Here is a 26329-nt window from a genome sequence, read left to right as displayed (position 1 = left end):
ATCCACCTTATTTTTAACTTCTGTTAGTGCCAGGAACTGCACGGCTTTAAGGGAGCACAAGATGTGCTAGAGTAAGAAATGAGTTTATTCTGAAACTAAAGGTTGCATTAAATTAATCTATCCACTGTTTTGGATAGCTGAAGTAGTTTTTCTACAGTGAACTTGGCCCAGATGCTTCATATCACTATTACTTATTTATAGGTAAAATGTAAAGTGTTAGAGAAAAGAAAAAGCTCATTCTTTGCTTACAGGAATTCTTTATTTAGGTCACATATAAAGAAGGAAATGGGAAATTTTATACAATATACATGAAATATGGATAAGGAAATGTAGTTCTGACTGTGTTTCCAAAGATACCACTCCACATTCAAGCTGCAATGAAATTTGTAGCAAGTTAAGGAGAGGGTAGCACACCAAAGGCTAGCTACTTTCAGCTAAATTCAGCAAAGCTTTTAGAGATCTGGATTACTTTTTCTACTTCCACAAATAGAATAATTCGATAGTTATTTTTTCCTTTCTGTATTGAGTACTCCAGTATGTTCACTTTGGTATTCTATGTAGAGATCATTCTCTGAGTAATGATATTGCCTGTCTTGTGTGTGGAGATACCAGACATCTTTATATAAAGGTTTTCTCTTGGGCAACATGCAGTTGGCATATGACAAGATTTTTATTTTTGGCATAATAATCTTAAGTTTCAACTATGGGATGGTTTTCTTTCTCTGCTTGCTGCCAGGATGGGGTATTTAGATGGGTCTGGAGTTAATAACTTAACTAATGTTGAATGAGTCAAATAATTTGGTTAGATATCTCCTCAAAGTTGTCCAATGCATTAGCTTAATATTCTTTATCAGTGGCAAAATGAAGGGCTGCACAAATTCCTAGAATAAAATGTCAGGATTTTTTTCCCATTCTCTCTTAGTGGAATTACACTTTATTATTTAACCATGTCAGACTGCCTCCCATCCACTGGTTTTGTAGAGTAAGGAAATTGAACCAATGAAAGATTCACAGATTCACATAATTGTAGGGGTTGGAAGGGACCTCGAAAGATCATCGGATCCAACTCCCCTGCCAAAGCAGGTTCCCTAGAGCAGGTTGCCCAGGTAGGCATCCAGATGGGCCTTGAATATCTCCAGAGAAGGAGACTCCACAATCTCCCTGGGCAGCTTTCTTCAGTGCTGCCACCCTCACCGTGAACAAATTCTTTTGCATGTTGGTGCAGAACTTCCTGTGCTCCAATTTTTGGACATTTTTCCTTGTCCAATCCCCACAAACCACTGAGAAGAGGTTAGCCATATACCTCTGTCTCCCACACTTCAGGTATTTATAAGCATTGATAAGATCCCCTCTCAGTCTTGTTGAGGTTGAACAGACCCAGGTCTCTCAGCTTTTCCTCATAGGTAAGATGCTTCAGGCCCCGTATAATCTCTGTGGCCCTCCGCTGGACTCTTTCCAGCAGATCCCTGTCTTTTTTGTAGTAGGGAGCCCAGATCTGGACACAGTCTGCTTCTCTGGCTTCTGCTCAAACCAGGTCTTCTAAGGGGAGAGGTCTGGACCTGTGGCACCCCTCTCCTTAACGGAACCTTTCTGAATACTTAAGACCATGTTTGGTGAGAGCTTCTGTGAAAGTAATTGCATTACTTCATTCCAGTCTGTTACATTATTTGTTCAGTTGCGGATTTTTTTCACCATTCCTGGCCCACAGCATAAGCATATCTTTATTTATTCCTGAAAGATCAAAATTAATGTAGATTTTAGATGGACTTATTTGTATTGTGAGACAGCTTTTCAGTATATTATAGAAAGAAATCCCTTAAACTGAACAAAACGGGAGATAAACAGGAATTTAGTTGTTCTCAGACACAGTTTAACCTTGTCACAGCCTAAAGTACTTCAGAGAGCCTTTGACTTGCACAGGTGATATTGAAATAATTCTTTTCAGTCTCCATATATATATTTTTATCCCTATATAAGCTTCATGTTCACAAAATATGTTCATGATGATGATAGGTAAAATTGGGAAGATCCAACTAAGGGCCTGTCATGTTCTGATTCCTCTGCATCACGTCATCTGTGAAAGCACAGTCAAAAAAAGCAAGACTTCATATTTTTCAAGGAGTGTAATAGGAGTGGATTTATTATAAACTTAATTAGTTCTGAGCAATATTTAACTGCTTGAGGTGGTTACTACACCTGATGAACACTAATGATTGTGTTTTTTTTTTTTTTATTTTAATTTTTACTGTACAGAGAAAGTAATGAAGTAATGATTGGCTGGGCTCAATATAGTATTACCCATGTTATTATGTAAAAAACTTGTTAGTAGTTCAGGATTACCTGCTCTTTTAGGGGGCTTAGCAAAACTTGCTGTAAAATGGGTGAATGCAAAGTCAGCTTTCTTGGGTATAAAAGGTGAATCCGGACTCACATGGCAAGTCCATCTAATCATATAATTTCTCTTCCTTCTGTATTATTTCCATTTCTTGTATTCCAATGGCCATCTTTCATTCTGTTGCTGGTTTATTCAAAGGGAAAGAATGTGGAAGAGTAACTCTATACCACATATATTATATATAATTATAGTATTTCAATTTGATAAATTATTTGTTATATGAAAACTCTGAGCTTTCTGTGGATTGAGGAATCAGAGAATCCCTGAAACTAAATGATTTATCTATCAATAGCAAAGAGAGTTTGAAAACAAGAGAACAAGCCCTGTTAATTTTCTGAAGTTCTTTTTAAGTACCATAAAAATGTTGCATTGGATAAGTGATACTCACTGGAGTATTTATATTTTCTGAAATCATTTGACAGGATTCTTTGCTGAAGATTATAAACTGTGGTAAAGTGTTGTTGAGTGTAAGATGAAACAGGATATTGGCTAATTCCCAGGAACCAAAGAACAGCCATAGATGGATCTTTTCATAATGGAAAGGGATAAGAATGGAGTAATCTAGCAGCCTATTCATGTGAGAAGAGAAATCCATTACACTGCTGGGCTTCTCCTTGTCTCAGAGGTGAAAGACAGTTGGAAGAGTGGTAATAGCACAGAGAGGAGATGCAAACAGTCTCCTGTGTCCTGAAATAAAATCATACCTTATGCTTTGAGAAAATAAACTTACCCTTTATATTTAAAGAATCAGAAATTGAATTGGTAGATGGGCTTTTTTTTTAACCCCAAATCCAATCAGGTTTGGATTGTCATCTGATTTTAGGGATAAAACCTATACATTTATTTCTTACAAGGCAAGGGATTTTGAGCCCTGATTTTCCTGGTTGTCTATCTGCCAGAATCTGGTGTATCTCTTTGCACTTTGTGGAGCTTCTCCGTGCATATTCCGTGGGGAAGTTCAAACCAGGATGCCCTTGCAGTATGTTCTAGCCTGGTTGCTTGTTATCAACATCTGTCTTTTAAGCTCAGACCGTGTAAAGTACAGCCAATCTCTGTCCTAAACAGCTTGCATTGTACATATAACAAACAGAGAACCTAAAGGGTTGGGAAGAATGACAGATCATTTTTTATTTTTTATGCTATTGTTTAAATTTTATTGTATATTAATATTTCCAGGCAATTTATAAATATCTGCTGGCAGGTTTTCAGTATGGAGAAAGTAGGTGGAAATATTCTTTCTAAAGAATGTTGATTTAAAAATGAAGGAGGAGTTAAGAAGGTGCTTGGGGAGAAGCATTTCACAAGTGAGATTAATTATCACATATGTCAGTAAGCAGAGTTCAGTTTATCAGAATAAAACAAAGCAGAATGTACACAAACGATGATAAAAGATAGAAAGGTACAATAAAATTAAATAGCAATATTAGCAAGATTGCGGAGCTTCTCTGCTTTTAAAATGTCTTCTTGAATGTGGCAGCTTTACAAGCTGAAGTGAAATTATTCTTTAAACAACCAGTTCCACTGTTATCAGAAGACCAATGCCTCAGGACCATAATAGGACATCTCTTCATATCCAAGGCATAACTTAAATATATACTTCCCCATACTTCCCCAGCATTCAGCATTGCTTGAATTTTCTGCTCTTTCCTTTTTTTTTTTTTTTTTTTTTTCAACAATGTTCAACAAGGACTTTTTCTTTTCCTGCTCTGCCCAAAGATCTGCCTGCTCTGGCAAACAAAGAGAACTCTGTGTGAGATAGCATTATTTAGCACTATTAAAGGCTGCTAAGTAGTTTGTCCACTATTTCACAGATTTAGGCAGTGTTTTGCATGTTGCACCTACCTATAGTGTCCAGCTGTGGTCATCTGGTGTCATGTCCCCTGCAGTTCCACAGCTGGCATTTTGCTGGAGCTTATGAATGCTTAGCTATACTTGAGACTCCTCTCTCTTTGCCCATACTCTTTGCTTTGGACATATGAACCAGAGATCCCTGGTAGTGTTACTCCTGTGGCTACAGACAGCCTGAAACTACAAGAAATATGAACTGTCCAGTTATTCCAAATTAGATACTCGAGTTTTCCTGCCTTTATTCCAAGGTCATGCAGTCCCACCAGCATTAAGCCTTACAAGTAGTAGAGCTATTAAATAGGATTAAAATTGGATTAAATGTACCTCACTGAAATCTCATGTGGTTGAATCTTTTTTTTTCTTTAAAGGTCAAAATACACTATGCAAAGTATTTTTCATACATTATTATGTGTGCTAGGAGGAAGAAGAAGGTAACTACTTTCAGAAAAAGGTTTTGAGCTCTGCCATCCGATACTTTAAAGGACCTGAATTTCAACCTGGAGTTCTTGGATGACACAGAGGAAAATCTTCTTCAGCTGTTTTTTTTTTTTTTTTTTTTTAATTTGTTTGTTGTTTTTTTTTTTTAGTTAATTACTCTCATAGAAGTTAATCATCAGCTACATCAGAATCATCAGTCTTATGTCAAAGGTTTTCTCCAGCTGTAGAAAACCTGAGCCGTAGTTGCATAAAGTTTTGCAAAGGCGAGAAGGGTTGGATGTGGAGGAAGATGACAATAAAGTGAATCAGTATTGTTTTAGAGCTTATAGGCTGTTGCTGCAGCTTCAAGAGTTTACACTATTGAACTCTGATATTTCAGCTCTGGAATTTGCTAAAGAAGAATACTGGGCCACTACACAGCTAATCAATTAATAGTTAATCTCCCTGACTTTCTGACACATTGTACTCAGATGCTAAAGTCTTTTAAACTTCTTGTTTAATTTCAGACATGGAAAGGAGCCTAAATTATGATCAGCTGTATGAACATGTTAGTCCTTCAAATTCTAAAGAAAAGTTGCATCTCAGGCCAGCTAAGTATAAGTCCTTATACTTATGTGCACTAATCTCTTCAGTGTATTTTTCTCTTAAGCATGAAGTAGTTTTATAAACATAAATCCATTACCTATAAAGTACCACTATACTAAATCCATTCCATGTAGAATTGTGGCTTTACTCATAGAAACAATGCAAATACATTTTTGTCTCAAGTAACAATGCAAATACAATTTTGTCTCAAGTATATAGACATACGTCCTGTTGCCTAATTTAATTATCTTTATCCATACTCAGGTTTACACATTGTTCACACAGAAAGGAATTTTTATTAAGCTATGCTGTTACAGCATGCACACATTTATGTGATACTTACAAATATAAAAATTAGTGAGCTACATCCCAAGCTATTCCAAATCCTAGAATCAGAGAAGAAATAGTTGTTTGAGGAGGTTCCTGTGCCTTTTTTTTAATCTATGGGGCATCAAAGGAAAGTTGTTTACATGTCAGGGTAAGGTGAACAGTCTCAAAACCTGAGAAAATATGTCACTGCTATGAGCTCTTTACTATTGTGGGGATCAGAACAGATTATAACAAAAGTTGTTGGAATCTGCTTTGGGCTTTGCAAATGCCTATGGGTACAGGAACAGGAATACCTTGGCTGAATCTTTCTGCCCAATGTAAAGGATTGGAAAGACAGACCTTTGGAATCAGCTAACTATACATTATTATATATATAATTATATTTGTATATGATTATAGATATAAAAATATATAGAGTGATTAAGTTACAGACCTCGTAGTGTCCTGTCTCCAACAGGGGCCAAAAAGAATATGCGTCAGGAAGATGATGAGAACAGGGAAAACAAGAAACCATCTTTTCCTATCTTCCTGCAGTTTACTGCTCAGAGACTCAGAAACTGTGCATTTAATACCACTGGTGGATTTAAGTTCTCTGAATTTCTTTAATTCCCCCTTGAATCTATTGTTAACTGTTAGCATGCACAGTGTTGTGGGGTGGGCTCCACATACCAACTATGCAGTGTGAAGGTGTACCTCCTTTTGCTTGTTTTGGAATAATTATCTGCTAATTTCACTTACTGCTCAATTTTCTTCAATTTCCTTTGTAGGGGAGAGTTGCAGGCTCTGCTTGTAGTCATTCTTGGGAAAAAAAAGGGAGAACATGAAGTATAAGTCATCATCAGCTGTCTCTCCAGTGCTATTTAAAAACATGCCTATGTGTGGTCAAAATAAAACAGACATGACAGAAGGAAAATACACACCATGGAAGTGCAATGCTGAGTTGCCAGACAGTTTTAAATATGTTGTTCTGTGAGTTCATAAGCGTATGGTATCCAGAGGGAAAGTGTGTGTGTGAATGGGGCTTTGCTCTTTCCAGTTTCCTCCTGACCTTTCCTGTGGATTTTCAGTAGCAGAAATTTGGTCTGTTTATGATGAAGCAGAGGTTTGAGCAAAATACCTGTGCATGAGCAGTCCTGGGGGCAGGGAACCAGTTAAGGGAATTACAAACATCTGCACTTGTGAACTGTGGAAAGTAAGCAGACAGTAAAGTATGAAAAAACTGAGAAAATATCCTGGCCCTTCTGGACTTATGGGTTTCAACTTGTTTTATGTTAAGTGAATCAGAACACAAAACTCAAGATGTAATTCTTTTCAGGCTTTAAAGCAGATCAGATAAGGGATGACCATTAATGACCTAAATAAGAGTAATATATCCCGGTTCTGTTTATGACATGGGCAACCGCAATGCAGAGCCTGACAGAGAAAATCCGCTTGAAATTATATTGTCTGTTTTTCTTTTCATCTGTCTTCTAGACCATCTATCTATTCACTTCATCATAACCATTGATAGATCATCATTGCTGAGCAAATACAAAATGTTGATTAATATGCATATATATTTTTGTCTTAGCCTATTGTGCTATAAACTAGTAGAGCTCACAGTGTGGATGTGAAGTGACGCAAAACAGTCTGGTGCAGTGGACAGAGGGAGAGCACAGGAAAACAAGGGAGTCATACTAAGCAATGTGAGAGTAGTTTTTGTGGCACAGAGCAGTATAGCTGTAGATCCTTGTTAAGCAGCCTTAGTCTAGAGATTTCCTTACACTGCAGTGTGACTTTAACAAGCACTGTCACCAAAAGGATCAAGCCTCCCTCTCTTCTCACTCTCCATTACTTATTCCATGTCCTCACACCACCTCCTACCATGGGCCAGCACAAGTGTTTCCATCTGTATGATAAATTGGGTCGAGGAGCTGGGCTTAGAGTAAGCATTTTTATTCAGAAATATTGTCCTTTGGTTAAGCTCCTTGATAAAGGTCAGCCTGGAGTTGCCCCAGCACTTATGTTGGCATAACAAATGGCATGGTGCAGGAGCAGAGGGCAGGAGTGTTTCTGCAAGAATGTGGATGAAACATCCTGACCTCACTCACTAAGTGGTTAGCAAAAATGTTGCATCAAATAAATTGCGACAATATAGGAATGAACCTGTTAAACTGAATAGAAGTCAATTTTAACCCTTTTGAAACAAACAAACAAACAAACAAAATCTGTATTTGTCTCTCTGTCTCCATAGAATCAACATCTTTGGTTAACCAGATTTGGTGTGGAGAGACAAAAGACAGAACCTTATCTGTAATTTATATTTTGAAAGTCAATGTCTCTTTAAGAATCTTAGAGTTTCCACCAGGGGAGGAACAAGATCAAGTTGGTTATATATCATAGCAGATTGCTTTGTTTGTATTCAGTTTTAGCATTGGTACAAGTATCCATCCTCTATTTTAAGTGATTTTATTTATAACCAGTGGGACACAGCACTAAGGCACATACTAAGTGGTAGCATAACATTCCAGAAATCTGCACAAGAAGTGTTTTTTGCTTTTATTTGAACCTCCAAAAGAACTGTAATAGAATAACAAGGGATACCTTGTTGATGTCTGCTACATCACTACTAATATGATAATGTTTTGTTTATAGAGGCATGATTGTCGTGGGCAGCCAGCTGTGTTTGCACTATAGCCATTTTAGTGATTCTGCAAGTTCTAGCTGGACAATGCTGAAGCTTCACTTAAAAAAAAAGAAAAAAAAAAAAAGCACAACAATATGACCCACTAGCAAAAGTGATTTTAGTGCAGAAGTCTACAATTCATCACAAATAATATTATGATAGTAATAACAAAAGAATATTAATAGGAAAAAATGTCATTAGGAGAGTCTGGGGAATGTCAGTGTTGGACTTGATATGAACTAGATAAACCTGTTCAGTAGTCTCAAACCTAGGTAAACAAATGGATCCTAAATTACCATTTCAGGCAATGTCAGACCTCAAATTTTTAGATTGCTAGCTTATTATTACAGAGAAGCTTGCTTGAGGCAGCAATCCATCTAGCAATTGTGAATCTAGAATAGTCTTCCATGATAGCAGCTACTGATAGTCTACTCAGAATGAGGTGAGTAATGAAAGCTGATAACTCACCACAGATAGAAGAGCAGACAGCTTGCAAAACCTATATACTGTACACTATCAGTAGCTTTGTAAAAGGCACAATTTGAATTGGACAGCAAGCTCTTGACCAGAAGATCGAATTTCCCAAAGTTCCCAAATAGTTTTCAGTGCTTACAGAGGAAACCTCAGAAACAGCCATCAACCACAGTGACAAAGTCAGACACTGCCTGGCTAACCAAGGAGTAAACAAGACACAGGACATTTAATTTTGCAAAGTATACAAACTTAGATAGGCCTATAAAAATTGTTTAAGGCTCAACTCCAAAGGCATATAAATGCCTCCAGGATCACAGAATTACTTATTTATTCTGTAGATAGCTATGCGTAAGGCTGTAGGAATAGATACACAATTTACATTGCCCTTGAGATATGCTCGTAGTGAGGTATAAAAAGCATGGCAATATAGTCAGTGATATACCTTAGGTGTTTCATAGAAAAACACAAATTAGTTAGCAATGCAGCCAGTTATGAAATTTACTTTAAAGTCTTTTTATATATTTAATTTGCTTTCATCCATTTTTTCCCAGTCATGTAGTTAAAATCCTAGCTTTAATTTGAATAATTAAGACTTTTTGATTGCTGTTCTACTGTTGTCTAAAATTGCTGAAAACGATAAATTTTGGACCGTCTACCACCAGAGAAGTAAACAATGTGAGAAAATTATGTGGTGAGGCCCCTAAAGACATTTCCAGGAAAACATACAGAACTTGGAGCTGTGAAATTGTTTTGAGAAGCTGAGAAAGTAAAAGTTGGAGACTGATGTTACCAAGTGCCAGGCTTAGTAAGGAGTTCCCTCTGGTGGGCACATACCCTCTGCAAGAAACAGTTAGGAAAAAATGCACTTTCTGGCTTTAAGCATCCTCAGAGTATTGCAGTGGAACTGGACAATTACACTTTAATTAAAGTGTATTTCAAAGGGTGAATGCATTCATCATTTTCTTACAGTTGAGAAAAAATGTTTTAGCAGATATGCGTAAATATAGATCAAGTTTTGTAGACAGATGCTGTTCTGAGCAAGAACATCAAGTACAGTTCAGGTTTTCAGTGGTGACCCTAAAATTAGACTTCAAAGCTTATGTTTAATGTCCAGGCTTATTGTTAAAAGTTTTCAGCAGCCAGCATGAAATTACATATGTACTCAGGTACAACAGGATCTTCAGTCCTACAAAAAGCAGTTCCATGGTAGTCTTCTGAAGCTTAAAATTACACTAATCCTCAAATAAAAGGAAGATAAAAATAATAAGCTCTCTTTTGGCACACTACCCTAAGCAGCCTCAACTCATTTCTTAGTGTCATCTGTCCTGCCTTACCATCTTACAGTGTTTAATCTGCTGTTTTCTTTGCCTTGCAAGTATATGGTATTGTGTAAGTATTGTGTATGATGTGTTCTAGGCTGGTAAAGCACTTGCTGTGCTCCTTTTCGTAGGAAGGAATTAACATCCCCTTTCTTCATTTGAAAGCTACCAGCAAACAGAGTCTAACCTTGTATTTGTTGTTCCTGACAAATCTCCTTTATGCAGACTCAATTACGGTTTTCCAGATTACCTTTCCTCCTTGGACCATTTTTCTGCAGCAACTATTTTCTTAATCATTTCCCTAAAGTTTTCTATTTGCTTGTAATTCCCTTTTCAGTGGTAGGCATCTTCTTTATCAATAATAAGCCACCATTCTTATTTCTAGAGTGAAAGGGCCAGTGAGAAGCAGGGACAACAACAAATGAAATAAGGAGCCTGGGAAATGGCTGTTTGCTCTGTGTTGTGTGCTTTCTCTCCATCAAACATTGAATAGCCACTGAACTATTTTTTCAGGGGAGAGAGGAAAATCTTCTGCTATTCCCTGAAGAAAACGTTAGTCAGACCATTACCCTTCCAATTTCGCATCAACAGATTTGAACTTTTCACCAAGCCGTGGACAAGGAAATACTTTCTAAAATCAAATTATTTTTAACCACTTCTGTACAAAAGCATTTGCACGACATAGTAAAGAAGCTTGGAGAAAACACTTCTCAACAGTACATAAACAAAAAGCTGTAACTATCCATGTCTCAGAAGTGCCTCAAGGGCAGTCCCAGTGGACACATCAATTTCTACCATAACTTCAGATAACATTCCCAAAGATTACATACTTCATGCTTGGTGTTAGATGTGCTTCTGAGGAAAAAAAAAAAAAGAAACAACAAAAACCACACAAACCAACATGCCCCCTGCCATAACCCCATCCCCCAACAAAACAAAACAAACAAACAAACAAAAAAACCCACACCACGTTTGTCCAGGATTTATGCAAGTAGAAATACTCGTATTTGCAGAACCCTTTCAAGTGCTGCAAAAAATGAAGTACTTAAGGGATGTTCATTGTGGCCTTTTCTCACTTCTACTGCAGTCTCTGTCTTTGGTTATTTGGAAAATATTCTGTAAATGTCCACCTGTATTTTTGGCTTCTTATTTACAGAGTTCTTCAGCTGTAGCCCAAAAACATTTTAGCACCAACTTCAAAGGTTTATGGAGGTAATTCAAATCTTTATACCAATGTGGATGTCATTAAGAGATGTTTCTCATTATCTTTAAGCAGATTGAAGAATAATCAAATATCATTCAATTAGAAAACAGTGGCAAAAGAATCAATCTTGCTGCATGTCAAAGGTAATTATTTCTGATGCTGTATGAGTGATGGCCCCACAGGCTGTCTCTGCTGCTCTGTGCTGAGCTCCAACCTGGAGATGAGAAGAACCAATACCCTGACCTGGCATTCAGGCCTGTGAAATGGGGCTATATCAGATTTAGCAACTGTGTGATGATGGAGAATTGCAAAAGATGCGTGGCTACTGAATAACATGTTCTGAGGGGTTTGTCTTCCCTCATAAAACAAGTATGTCCCTGTTAATGACTTGCAGGGCGAGTGGACAACATGGCTAGGAGAGACATGGAATCTGGACATCTTATCCAATTCCTCTTCACCAAGCAAGGTCAGCTGTCCCATAGCCATTCCTAACAGGGCTTTATCTTTGCTATTCTTCAATATCTCTGGTGACTGAAAATCCAAGATTTGTACAGATATTTGTTTCCAGCCAGTATCTGCCTTTACATTTGAAATTTTAACGTAATCTTCCTTTCTACAGCCTATCACTTCCTGTTCTGTAGCATGGCATAGCAATACAGGTTCAGACTACATCTGTCTCAGCATACATCCTATCTCTGGACTAAGTATATATTATTTAATATTATTTATATAAAATCTAAATATAGAATCATAGAATCATAGAATATCCTGAGTTGGAAGGGACCCTTAAGGATCATCAAGTCCAACTCTTGACACCGCACAGGTCTACCCAAAAGTTCAGACCATGTGCCTAAGTTCACAGTCCAATCTCTTCTTAAATTCAGACAGGCTCGGTGCAGTGACCACTTCCCTGGGGAGCCTGTTCCAGTGTGCAACCACCCTCTCTGTGAAGAACCCCCTCCTGACGTCCAGCCTAAATTTCCCCTGCCTCAGCTTAACCCCGTTCCCGCGGGTCCTGTCACTAGTGTTAATGGAGAAAAGGTCTCCTGCCTCTCGACACCCCCTTACGAGGAAGTTGTAGACTGTGATGAGGTCTCCCCTCAGCCTCCTCTTCTCCAGGCTGAACAGGCCCAGTGACCTCAGCCGTTCCTCGTACATCTTCCCCTCCAGGCCTTTCACCATCTTCGTAGCCCTCCTCTGGACACTTTCCAACAGTTTCATGTCCTTTTTATACTGTGGTGCCCAGAACTGCACACAGTACTCGAGGTGAGGCCGCACCAGCGCAGAGTAGAGTGGGACAATCACCTCCCTTGACCTACTAGCGATGCCGTGCTTGATGCACCCCAGGACACGATTGGCCCTCCTGGCTGCCAGGGCACATTGCTGGCTCATATTCAACTTGCTGTCTACCACGACCCCCAGATCCCTCTCTTCTAGGCTGCTCTCCAGCGTCTCATCGCCCAGTCTGTACGTGCAGCCAGGGTTTCCCCGTCCCAGGTGCAGGACCCGGCACTTGCTCTTATTGAACCTCATGCGGTTGGTGATCGCCCAGCTCTCCAACCTGTCCAGATCCCTCTGTAAGGCCTTTACGCCCTCATTTGAGTCCACAACTCCTCCAAGTTTGGTGTCATCAGCAAACTTGCTCAAAATACCCTCTATTCCTACATCCAGATCGTTTATAAAAATATTGAAAAGTACCGGCCCTAAAATGGAGCCTTGAGGGACCCCACTGGTGACCGCCCGCCAGCCTGACGCAGCCTGACGCAGCCCCATTTACCATAACCCTTTGGGCCCTGCCCGTTAGCCAATTGCTCACCCATCGTATGATGTTTTTATTTAGCTGTATGGTGGACATTTTGTCCAGTAGGATCCTATGGGAAACATATAATTTTATATGTGTATTACAAATTGCATATTATATATTGTTATATACCAGATATGTTTATATTTACATATTTTATATATACATATAAGGAAAAGGTAAGGGAAAGTAGAAGAGTAGAATATACAAGTAATTCTCTCTTCTCTAAATACCTTATCAACAAGTTTTAGGGTTTTCAGAGGTGCAGGGTACTTACCAATACAGCTTACTAAATAGACACAAATTATTCCCCTCTTACACAATAATTTGAACACTATTTAAATTCCTTCAGTCTTCTCAAGATCAAACAAAACCTGCTCATACTTTATTTTACATCTTCCAGACTCTTGATTGGTTCTGTTGTTACCTACTAGACTAATTCCAGTTGTTCTGTATTGTTTTTTATTTTAGACCACTTCTTGTCAGGCCCATTCAAAATTCTGACATTGCTTTCCTCCTGTTTATGATTCCTCCCAAACTAAGTTCCTGTGAGAATGTAAAACATGGAGTTTTTATTCTATCATCCAGAAAATTTATTGAAAATACTAAATAGTACCACATCTAAGTCAGATTTTCTGAGCAACTTGTCTTTATAACCTTGGATTGATAACTACAATTTTCCAGAGTTGCGCTTCCTCTTCAAGGTTTCATTCAGCTTCTTTCTTTAGTTTGTATTTAGAATGTTATGTGTCACAGCAATGAAAGTCTAAAGACCTGCAGCATATACAAGGCTCCTGCCTGGTTCAAGATGATTTATTCTTCGGTGTTTGCAGCTGAGGGCCTTATTTGGTGCTACTAGTATCTGATCTTGTAGCTAATTACTAATTATTGGAAATTCAGCAACACTTTTTGAAAATTAAATTTGAAAATGGTTGATTTCATTTACATCACTTTTTATCTTTGTTGTTGGACTCGATGATCCTTATGGGTCCCTTCCAACTCGGGATATTCTATGAATCTATGATTTTTTTAAATGAAGTCTGTGGCTCTTTCAGGTTTTCTGGAAGCTCACCCAGAGAGGTGATTCAGAGATGATTACTATGTTTTTGACATTGTTTCGGCTTGTTGAAGCTATTCTCATGCTTAGTAATTGGCAAATTTTCATAATTCTTGACTTTAGGACATTGAGTAACTTGTAATTAAGCCAGTGTGGCCATATACTATACTTCTTTCATTCTCTTTGCTCTGGGAGTATTTATGACTTTAATATTTTTATTTAGGATGCTGTTGGCAGTCGCTACCCTCTTTTTTTCCTTAGCCATGCTTCCAGCCTGTAGATTTGCATTACACATTTATTTCCTCTTCATGAGAACTATGGTCATTATGTCTGTTTGTGCATGAATTTACTTAAGTTAATGGCTTCAGTGTAATCTCTCTCACTAAAGCATGGTCATGAAGACAGAGGCATAATTGGATTTATTGAGTTTATATGTTCTAATTTCCTAAGAAGCTGTATAATCTTACTCCAGAGGTAATAAAATTTTGAAGTTAAGCCAAAGCGTGAGTTAAAGTGAGTTAACAGAGTACTCTTACAAAATATGTAGTTAAGGTCTTTGAATTTTTGAATATAATAAAGCCTTTTACATGATTAAATGAAAAAGAGAAGGGGGCTGTGCTGTCACCACCCATGCTCATTCAGACTTTTTCTGCTATTACAGACTCTTCTAAAATGCTTTCTACTTAGGATTATGATGCTGGAGATGCTCACAATTGTTTCTCACTCCTAGACTTTCCCAGCTCAACAGCTCTTCATAGGGAAAGTCGGTGTCCTTGAAGAGTTGAGGTTTGAAATAGGATCTTTCAACACAGTTCTTTCATTTTGTAAATTAGACTCTCGCTTCCTGAAAGCTGATTAAGGAAAGTCAGCAAAGGCAGGAGACTTATCTCTGTCCTCCAGAAGAGTCATTAATGCCCATATGATGTCTTGGATGTAAGTGCACCAGTGAGATAGCCGAAGATGCACATTTAAACACAAAATGGTTGCTAATCATTTTACTGCAAATATTGATGTGGAATTACTGTATGGTTTAGGAATGTGTCATTGAGTGGGGTTTTGTTCTGTGGCAGGTTTAATGCATGGAAGTAGCAGGAAATGAGATTAGCTCGATTTAGCTCAGCAAAATGAAGTTTGAGAGTGTGTATGATTGCTTCGTATTTGTGTGTTGCAAGTAAACACTGTCAGGGGAAAATGCTACTTAATTTGAAAGACAATTCTGGTTTCCAAACAAAACCAAATAGATATAAATTGGCCATTATTACATTTAGACTGAAAGTTAGATGAATGTTTCTAACTGCAAGAACAATCAAACTCAGGATTAGTTTTTAAGTGGGATTAGTGAGAGAAAATAAAACCCCAGGAAAACAGCAATTTCCTTTAAGGCAGAACTTGATATATTTATGGGAATTTTTTGAGATGGTTTGTGTGCTTTGTGGCTTTCTGTGCATGGACTTGACTCCATGATTCTTTGGTGGTCCACATTCCTACTAAATTATATACATTAAAGGAGGCCTTAATCTCATCTAATCAGCTAGGATCCTTTTTGAATAATTGAAAAGTACAGGTATTCCACATGAATATTTATGCTATCCTAAAATAAATACTAAAGGTAGACAGCAGAATTCTTCTTTATCTAGAGAGTAAATCAAAATCAATTTATAGAAAAATCATACTGTTTCTATGGTAGACATGAGTTGAATATGACCCTGTATAATTCACAAAGTCAACTTTATTGTGCTTTAAGTTGAAAATACAGTGGAGACTGTGTGACTCTGCTCCATTGTGTTACATTTCTTATTTTATATGAATACTTCCTGTAATATGGTACCCAAAATGATGCAGGTATTCCAGGTTTGGTCTTTCTGGCTCTTAGAAATGAGTTAGTCCTTTAGACTACATTCCCACAAAAGTGCATTAATTATTTTTTTCAACCAACAGTTATTCAATATATTGTAAAGGCTAATATTTCATGTTGCTTCATGAATTATGTGGCCAGAGTCTGTGCCAATAGGTGCTAACATAGGTATCTTCTTGATAAAAAAGTGAATGAAAAGACCCTTGTAATGGTGAAATAAATTTAAGAATGTCAGAGCATAACACTGAACATCCTCTTCTGGAACAGCAAGTTCTCCCTTCTTTTGGAGGCAACCAAATATCTTATACCTTTCTTAACAAATTACTGAATTAATTTTTACTCCGTGTATCTAATTAAACAGAAAATAATAAAGTAGAATAATTTGCTTCCTCTGTTACAATTAAACATACTTAGAGTCTTGTGCTACAAGAACCAGTTTTAATTACAGAGCCTTAACTTTAATTAATTGCAATTGCAAATGGGTGTAACGGGAAATTCATTTCATACATATAAAATATATCGATGCAGGGAAAAACTATTGAAAATGGATTACACTGAAATTTTAGAGATCTGCATCAGAGATGTGCTACAGCGAACAATACAAAAATATTCTATTTCAGTCTGTAATAAGTTCTGCTCCAGAAGACGAGCTACTGTCTAGGGAATGTATATATTTAATTTCCCGTTTAAGCAGTGATTTTCTTATAAATTCAGGCAAGGAAAGAGGAAATGTTACTGGACAAACAAGCTGATTTTAAGTGTTCTTTACTAGCAATGATTATTCTTTGTTTTGATAAATCATACTGAATGTGTTGCTGGAATAGAAACATAATCAGTTTCTATTATTTAAAAAATGAACGTGTTTAATGAACTGTAGATTTTTGTCAGTTAACTGAAGTTCAGTTAGTCTGTCAGTAAAAAAATTGACCAATCTTCTAACTCAAGAGGTTGTTTCCTTTGACTTTATAAGGATCAAAAGCTAGCAACATCATTTAGTACTGGATTATTTTTGCAAGGCAGGTGAAAATATGTATTTTGAATCAGTTATATAAGACGCGGTAATCTACGCTGAATATATCTCTATTTTTTGAAGGAATTTTTAAAATTATGATACTTTATTATAGGCTGAATTTATTGTCTATTCAAATAATGTAAGTGTAAATTATTTAAATAACATTTATCAATAAATGAAGCTGCATAGATCAAGAAGAAAGAAGTAGTTCAGGACTAAGTATCTAGATGCAGCTTGCCAGAATGCTGCTCAATAAGATGGCATATACATTTCAGACTTTTCTGCCATTGCAATTCAGTGGTTAGCTTATTCAAAATTGAAAAGCCAATGGGGAGGTTAAAAAGTGGGCAAACTTGTTTCCTATGAATAAAAATTCCTCTAGTTACTATGCACTCTGAGAGATGATAGAAAGCAGCTTTGCTATGACATCTGTCAGCTCCCTCTGTCCCCTGGATGCAAGGACTGATGTATATCTACATCGCTGAATGTAGATAATGCTGCTTGGCTTGTGCACTTTCGAGGTCTGGGCACAGACTTTCCTGGTAGAAACTGAAGCAGAGAAAGCATTGAGTAACTGTCTGACCTATGATGTCCTTTGTCTCTAGATCTACCACCTATTGAACAGTGGGTCCACATGAATTCTTCAGCCCTCCTTGTGCTGCTATTTATTCTCAGAAGCTGTTTTTTCTGGTCTTCAGTCATCCTTTGCTACTTTTAACTCTAGCTGAACTTTAACTTTCCTAATGCCCTTGCTGCATGTACATTTATTCTCTCAATGTTTCTGCCAAAAGATAGAATCAGAAGGATAAGGATAAGCAGAGGAGATGTATTATCATGACTTGAGCAGATGCAGTGAAGTTAGGCTATTTGTCTTAGGCTAACATAAACATAAATTATGTTATATGAATGGTGATAACTGTCCTATACTCAGTACATCATCTGCAAAGACATGAAGTTCGTGCTCTGAATCCTTTGTGTAATGGTGTCCATTTACCTTTATCAATTGTAAAAGCTGAAGTGTTTAAACTTATTAAAGTGATATTAGTCTTTGAGAACACTTCCCTTGTTCTCAAGGAGAGCCATCATGGCTTTTTGGATAGTAGATATTATCAGGAGGAGTATTCATGTACATATTTGCTGCACATATGGAAAGAACGGGAGAAAAATGGATGGAGTAAGGTTTGAGGGAGATACTGTGATACCAGTGGGAGCAAAACAACAAATATTTCTTAAAAGGGTGTGGTTTGGGCCTTTAGAATTAATTGATGTAAATTAATTTTTACATCAATTGATGTAAAATTGATGTAAATTAAGATTTATATCAGAGAATATGGGTCATCTGGCAATTTCTAATGTGATAGGTGTTGCAGTGATTTTTCTTAGAAGATGGTTATGACTTGTAGTAACTTATGCTGATATATATTTCCATTAAATAAAATCTCTCAAAATCTTTCCTTTGATAAACACAATAAATAGATTAAAGATAGTACACTATAGACACTTGTTACTTATTGTCTGCTCCTACTGCCTGTTGAGTCAGGCAAAACTCACTCTGAGAAAATAACTTAAAATGGCTTTTACAGAGTAAAGAAATAAAAAAGGGGTTAAAAAGCTGCATGGTTTCCAGACTGATCAGGATATTAGAGAATTTTTACTTTAAATTTATTAATTGGGCTGGAAACTCAGACTTATGTAAGATATAACTAATGTGCTCTATAATGTGTCTTGTATTTCAATCATAGTTCTATTAATTTGTAACAAATACTGAAAAGAAGTATGTTTAATTTCAATAATAAAACTTTCATTTTGTTATTGTGAGCACCTAGTTTCTCTGCTTAGATGGTTCTGTTCTACCACTTATGTCCTGCATTCAATTTAGCACACACATTTCCACTAAAACACTTGTAGGTAGGTAAAAAAAATGACTTCTGTTTAGTGAATTTCTGTTTTTAGCACCAATATTGTCAACAATGCCAGTTACGTTATCATCTTTTTAGTTTTCATGTTTTCTGTGAAACTTCTTCAAAGGTGGACTTTTCAACACACACAATTATAAATATATGTATATTTATAAAATATGTGGAAATATGGATGGATTTTTTTTCAACCAGCAATTTACCTATAAGACATCAGCATATATATCCATGCTCTCATGTATGCTTTGAACCAAGTCCTTCTACTCATTGAGATCTGTGTTGAGACAGTCCTCAACACAGATCTCAATGAGTAGAAGAGGATGGGGTCTAACTCTATTCCATACCATGACATAGGCCCAAGAAAGGCTATAAACTTGCCATTGTCATACATTATCAGTATTGTCTGCATATTGAATAATGTTATAATTGTCAATTTTGAGTTACTCTTTATTTCATACCTTTCATATCTTGCAAAAGTAATTGCCCTATTGGACTTAAGATGTTGACAATTCAAAGCATTTCCAATGAGGAAAGGACTATATCTCTGAAACAGAGAATATAAAAGGCAGGAAGGAAATGTACAGCAAAATTAAATATAAACAATTTAGAAGATTATTACTAGAAGATATTTTGTAATGTTACTTTTTGTGAAGAAGTTTTGAGTCACTGATTCAAGTGATTGATTTTTTTTTTTTTTTACTTTGTCATTTAAATACTCAAAATCATATTCATTGGTATGTATTTAATAAATAAAATGTTGCTTGCAGTTATTATTTTGTGGCAATATTGAAAATACTGAAGTATCTTTGAGCTTACATATGTAAAGAGTCATTAAGTTACCATTCAAAAAGGAAAAAGGTGAAGTTGTAGTGAATATTGTGTAGTTTAACAGTAATTTCAGGAGAGAAAATGATTTGCAATTGAATTTCTGTTGAGGATCAGGATCTGTTCTGAGACAGCAGTGTCATGAATTAGATTTTCTTCTTGTTAAAAAGAATGTATCATATTTTGCCCTGAAAAAAAAACACAGCAGGTAATTAAACATTCCTCAACAAGCTTAGTTTTGAAATTGTTTATTTTATGTTTTAATAAATGAATAGTTAATGAGTAAGAGAAGTTAAGTGAAGGATGTGGATTTCTGTGGTAGAAACAAAAGGATGGTTTGCATTTCAGAGCTGTCATTAGGCAAGAATTGGCAGGATTTTGAGGCAAGCCATTAAGTGGCTGAATTAATAGGGGAATATCAAGGTTATGTACTGTAATAATGAAAAGGATTGTGGAGTTGTGGAGGAAGAGATGTCATACAATGCAGCAGATACACTTTTATTGTGTAGAGATTCAATTTATGACTGAGCAGCCAATTCTAGATATCATAAAAACACCATCAGGGCAAAGAGGATAAATCAGGCTAAAAATGTAGGCTAGACACTAGTACTACTATCAGTAGCACTGCTGATGTGGTGATGCCAATAAAATAATAAAATCAATTGAAGTCCTCCTGCCTGCTTTTCTGAGGCAGGTGGCTCTTTGGAAAATTTCCATGTTCATGTGTCCTGCTGTTTAATCCCTTGTTCCATGGCTGCTGACCCCTTTCACACCGCAACTTAGCTTCACTCTGAGCTGTGACTTAGCACTAAAGTAGACCAAGAAAAAAGCTTTGGGTGAAATGGCATCTGTAGGGACTGGTGGCTTTCTGAAGGGCCACCTGACACCTATGCTCATGAGGTGTCACTGTGTCTCCTCGTACCAGCAGAGCAGACCCGGGCTATTTTCTCTACAGGGTGCTGTTGATACCATCAGTGTCTGAACTGAGGCAGTCATTGCACATATCACCTTGCATCTCTGTTCTCCAAGTCGTCTCTGTATTTCAAATATATGCAACTTGAGATCTGATATTCTTTTTTGCTACTGAGCTGTTACAGTGAAGGTCCTCAAAATATCCCTGCTAGGGCAAGCAAAGATGTCATAAAGTAGTACATTCATCCAGGAAAACGTAATTGTGCTTTTCTTGAAGAAATTCACAAACTTATCTGAATGTTTTCTGGTAAGAATATTCTTCTAGCCAAAAAGTCAAATCTTAGCATGTACAAATGTTATTATAATGCTATCTTTTTTCCTAGATTGTAATAAGAAGCACTCTTTTCATGAAGTGACTATGCATATCGGAGGAAAGCTTGGGATATGAGACAATGCTGAGAAGATAAGATTGTGTAGATAGAGAAGTACGAGAGAAAAAGAGGATTTTTTTTGTGTAAACCTGGAAAAGAACCTTGCCTTTAAAACTGTTACTCTACCTGTGTAATATAAAGCAGAATCCAGTTTCACTGAAGTTTATGCAACAGTTATGAAGGAAGAAATAAGAAAAGAAATGTACTCTTAAATGATGATTGACTAGGGCTTTCTCTTCTTGTTGAAAGAAAGTGTAGCGCACTATAGATTCCAGATCTGTGCAGTGACAGTGGTTACAAATGCATCAAAGACAGAATTTCTGGTCTTCATACTGCATTAAAAATATGCTGCAGATAAATGATGAAAAAATATTTTTATTAATTATTGTTTAAAATGGACATGCCCTTGCATACAGCAGAATTAATACTTTCTTTATTTCCACACAGCCGAGGCAATGAAAATAGACTAGCGCTACGACGACAGACTATTCTCCGGGAGAAGGGGAGGAGGCAGGCCAGTCGAGGGCCAGCGTATATGTTTAATGACCGCTCAACAAGTCTTTCTCTTGAGGAGGAACGCTTTTTGGATGCAGCAGAATATGGAAATATCCCGGTGATTCGCAAAATGCTAGAAGACTGCCCCTCACTCAATGTCAATTGTGTGGACTATATGGGGCAGAATGCCTTGCAGCTAGCAGTTGCCAATGAGCACCTGGAGATCACAGAACTTCTACTGAAGAAGGAGAACCTGTCTCGGGTTGGCGATGCCTTGCTTTTGGCTATTAGCAAAGGTTACGTTCGGATAGTGGAAGCCATCCTAAACCATCCCGCATTTGCAGAAGGCAAGAGGCTTGCATTAAGTCCAAGCCAGTCAGAGCTCCAGCATGATGACTTCTATGCATATGATGAAGATGGAACACGGTTTTCCCATGATGTTACACCAATCATCCTGGCTGCTCACTGCCATGAGTATGAGATCGTCCACACTCTGTTGAGAAAAGGGGCTCGGATCGATAGGCCACATGACTATTTCTGTAAATGCAGTGAATGCAATCAGAAACAAAAGCATGACTCTTTCAGCCATTCTCGGTCCAGAATCAATGCCTACAAAGGTCTAGCCAGCCCTGCTTATCTGTCTTTATCCAGTGAAGACCCCGTAATGACTGCCTTAGAGCTCAGTAATGAGCTGGCCGTGCTTGCTAATATTGAAAAAGAGTTTAAGGTGAGTAGAACGATACCTATTCTGACAGACACAGAATTATGAAGTTCAATTAAAGGCTTTTCTCGTGTTCCTTGAACAGGAAGACATTGGCATCAGCTTCATTAATAAGAACAATAACATGGGGAAATGTGTAATTGTTTCATGAATGGAACATTTAAATTTCTGGGAACTTATTGCTCTGTGCTGACTGTAATTCATACCATGTGTGTAGAAGGTGCCAGTGCCACATCCTATCAGGCAGGATAGTAAAGGAGGCACAACCTGACCTTCAAACTTGTGGGAGAAGCTGGTTTATGACAGGGGAAAGAGGAGACTAAGGTTGGACAGTTTTGTCACTTATGCAAGCCAAATTGAACGATTCTACTCAAAACCTCACACATTCATTATTTTCTCATAGTTGAACTGAAAACTTTTTGTCATTTCTTACAACATTTTACAGTTATTCACTAAAAGGACTCTAAATAATGTCCTTCTTTTCCCTTTTAATGCATAGCTTTTCTCTTGTGTTTCTACTCATCTCTTCTTGTCTTTTACTAATTTATACTTGGTTATAGTTGAACTCAGCGAAGTTAAAGACTTTTTCAATGTTATATAGAATTTGTAATGTTACACAAATGCATGATTTTGAAACAAAATCAATAGACCCAGAGATTCAGTGCCCATTAGATCTTTGGAGCATGAATATTCTTTTGTGTGTGTGTGTGTGTGTGGATACACTGGTGTGCAGCCTAAAAAAATATTTCTATTTCCCAGTTTATTTCTATTATTTAAGACTGTAAGAATCATAGATAGAAGCTTTTTGCTTTCAGTAACTGCCACGTGGGCCTTGTTCAAACATAAGCATTGTTAATTATGACACTGTTGTGGTTTAACCCCTTTTGGTTAATTAACTAAGAACCAGCTAAGAACCCACAGGCTCTCTCTCACTGCTCCACCAGTCAGACAGTTTCATAAAAAAAAAAAAAAAAAAAGCAAAGAAACAGCAAGCAATGCACAAGATTTCTCACCACCAGCTGACTGATGCCCAGCTAGTCCCCGAGCAATGGCAGCTTCCCCGTCCAACTGCCCCCAGCTGTTATTGTTAAACATAACATCATATGGTATGGGACATCCCTTTGGCCAGTCTGGGTCAGCTCCTGGTTGTGTCCCCTTCCAGCTCCTGGTGCACTCCCAGGTATCTCGCTGGCAGGGCAGTACCAGGAGCTGAACAGTCCTTGGTCTATGTGAGCGCTGCTCTGCAGCAACTAAAACATCAGTGTGTTATCACCAATATTTTCATCCAAAATCCAAACATACAGCATGATACAAACCTCTATGAAAAAAAAAAAACAACAATAAACAAACAAACAAACAAAACTTAATCCCAGCCCAAACCAGAACACTTAGATTAACTAACATCACTTGAACTGGGACCCTGTTGAAAGAAGGTGCTAATATATGATATTACTGTGACACAGCATGATATCTAGTCTTCTCTACCAGGAGAGCAAACCCTCTCCAAAGCATTAAAAGAATCATTTCTTATGTTGTGTTAGGAAGAGTGTGAAGTTGTCTTGATCAATATTTAATGTTAATCTTTTAAACACGGCTTTTAAGCACAGTTCTCAAGGTCATGAACCTGTCTTTGCTTAGCTGACTTGAGCTGAGATGCTTCAAATCTGAATTAGTTGCTCCTAACTCATGCTTGCACTGTATCTTTGTGGCACCAATCCATATACAGGAAGCTGAAATCTTTCTTTAAGAGGGAAAAAAAGGAGGTGGAATGTGCAAGGGGATCTAAAAAACAAGAGTTAAACTGCTGGATAGGAACAGGGGAGAATTTTTATTTTATATCAATAAGACCAATGTCTGGAAAAAACATTTCAGCTTAATGCAGAGGATAGAAGTCTGCCCCATGGAGTCCCTGGCAGAAATCGTTAGGACCTTGGGACAGAGGTTTTATCCAGTGCTTGCATGTACAGTTTAGAGAAAAGTATTTAAACCACATACTCTTGTTTCTTTTGCTTTAGCAGCTGCTGAAGATATGAACAAAAGGACTTGATTAACTTAAAGGGGAGTAAATTTAGAACAGAAGAGAAAAACATTTTTATACACCATAAATGCAGCCTGTTAAGTTCACAGCTATGTTGAGATCAATGGCATGTCTGATTTGTAGGGACCGTATAGCTCCGTTTACCACAGTTGGAGTGACACAAGTTAAGATTGTTAAATAAAATCATCATCTGGAACTGTCAGCAAGAATTGTTCTTCAGATGCGTGCTGCAGTACAGAACTGATGGGGTGAACAGGGGGCACAGTGTTTGTCCCTGGTGCCACCAGGGCCAGGAAATGCAGCACAGGTGTGAGAAAAGATGGACTGGTTCAGACAACAGGCTTCTGCAGCCTGCACTGCTGTTCCATGAGGAGGACCTTATACTGTGTGACCTGGCTCAACCCCAAGTGACCTTTAAAAAAAGTTCCTCTTTTGTTGCTGTTGTCTACTGCTTACAGGATAATATTGTGTGAAGAATTGCAAATGAGATTTTGAGGTACTGTCACTCAGCAGAAGCAAGAGGCTGGACAAGAGGCAGAGCAGCTCCATATTGCTGAGCATAAGTCAGCCAAGCTCTGCTGGGGACACACACGTGCTTTAGGGTAGGGTGAAAGGAATAGGAACAGTGAGGAGCAAGAGCACAAGGCAACACAGAAGTTTAAGTCTCTGTTAATTTAAGGTTTAACCAGGAGCAGGCAGCTGGTGACGTAAGGTCTTTCAGGAACATTTTTGTAAGTACTAAAATGATAAGGCCATTCTGGACAAACATTAAAGACAGGGGAATATATTTATACATGTATGTGCAATGAAAAGTGTTAACATTTACACTGTATGTAAGTAGTAACATTTACAATATCTACACAACCTTGGGGCTTGACTGCAAACTACCTGGCTTAGGTTCAATGCAGACAGTACAAAGGTTGTGTTTACAAAGCTGCAGGAAATGGACACCATCATCTATTCTGTCTGGGCTTGTCTGTGATCCTGTCAGCTCGTATCACTGCTTATATCCCAGCAATTTATCTATAAAATTGTTACCCTTACTTTCTTCAGGAGTTGGCTACAGTTGTTCGGAGTGTAGATTATGAATAAAAATGTGGATTTGGTTAAAATGTGTTACACATGTTAGTGTAATCTAAGTAAGTATGTCTTCTGTGCATGGATTAGCTGGACATGGTAAATCTTTAGCTCCACCTAGGGTTTACCTGAGCCATTTGAAATATTCTAAAACATTTCTAAATGAAAATTGAGTTTACTGGCAATATACTGTTTTAAAATTCACCTATTTTTCAGTGCTGATGGAGTATTATTTGAGATAACACTAACCATGAAACTATGATTTAGACCCAATTTCAAATCCCATACTCAGCAGAAAGCACTATTCTCTGGAACAAGCTCCTTTCTTTGCTTCAGACATCTGTAGGAATTGTCCTTATAAGTGTTTTGGAGGATAATTCTTTATTATGGATAAATACAGAAAAAAGTAGAGCATGACTGCTGAAGAAAGAGTAACTGGACTGTTGTGTGTAGTATTTCTGTACCAAGCACACAGTTAATGTAGGCTTCCCGAGAAATTTTGAAATCTTCAAGATTTTCTGAAAGCCATTTAATTTAACTTTGTACAACATAGCTAAGTGAGCAGCTTTATGAGGTTTGATAGCATATGAATCCTTATTTGGAGTATTGTGTTTGTATTTTCTTTCATCTAAATTCTTTGCCCACCCTAGAGCTAATATCTCTGCTCTGTCCATAAGTATGAAGATGATATCTGACAAATGTTGTCCTGCAGAGATATGGCCTGGAGTTTTGAGAGGGACAGCTGTGGCCCAGCGCTGTTCAAAAAGGATAAGATTTGCATTGAATGCAGAGTTCTCTGCAGCTATAATGGCAACACACTGTTTTATTATATAATATGATGGAGTGGAAAAATATTTTTTTTTTCAATAAATGTAGATGCGTTGCTGTTTGGTGTAAATTAATACCCCAATAAAGTCTTTTAAGTTTTCTT

General features: G+C 37.4%; 1 protein-coding gene across 2 annotated transcripts in view; it reads left to right on the top strand.

Moving 5' to 3' along the window:
- The window catches only part of TRPC6 (transient receptor potential cation channel subfamily C member 6), a 98883-nt gene that overhangs the window by 37217 nt on the left and 35337 nt on the right, over positions 1-26329 (top strand). For both annotated transcript variants that reach the window (XM_082780109.1, XM_082780110.1), the window contains exon 2: positions 21515-22289. In XM_082780109.1, the coding sequence (XP_082636235.1) occupies positions 21515-22289 (775 nt within the window). The remainder of the gene's footprint in view (positions 1-21514; positions 22290-26329) is intronic.

The sequence above is a fragment of the Aythya marila genome (assembly GCF_965140915.1).
Source record: "Aythya marila genome assembly, chromosome: 1".
NCBI classification, from domain to species: domain Eukaryota; kingdom Metazoa; phylum Chordata; class Aves; order Anseriformes; family Anatidae; genus Aythya; species Aythya marila.
This window is presented reverse-complemented; position numbering and strand designations above follow the sequence as displayed.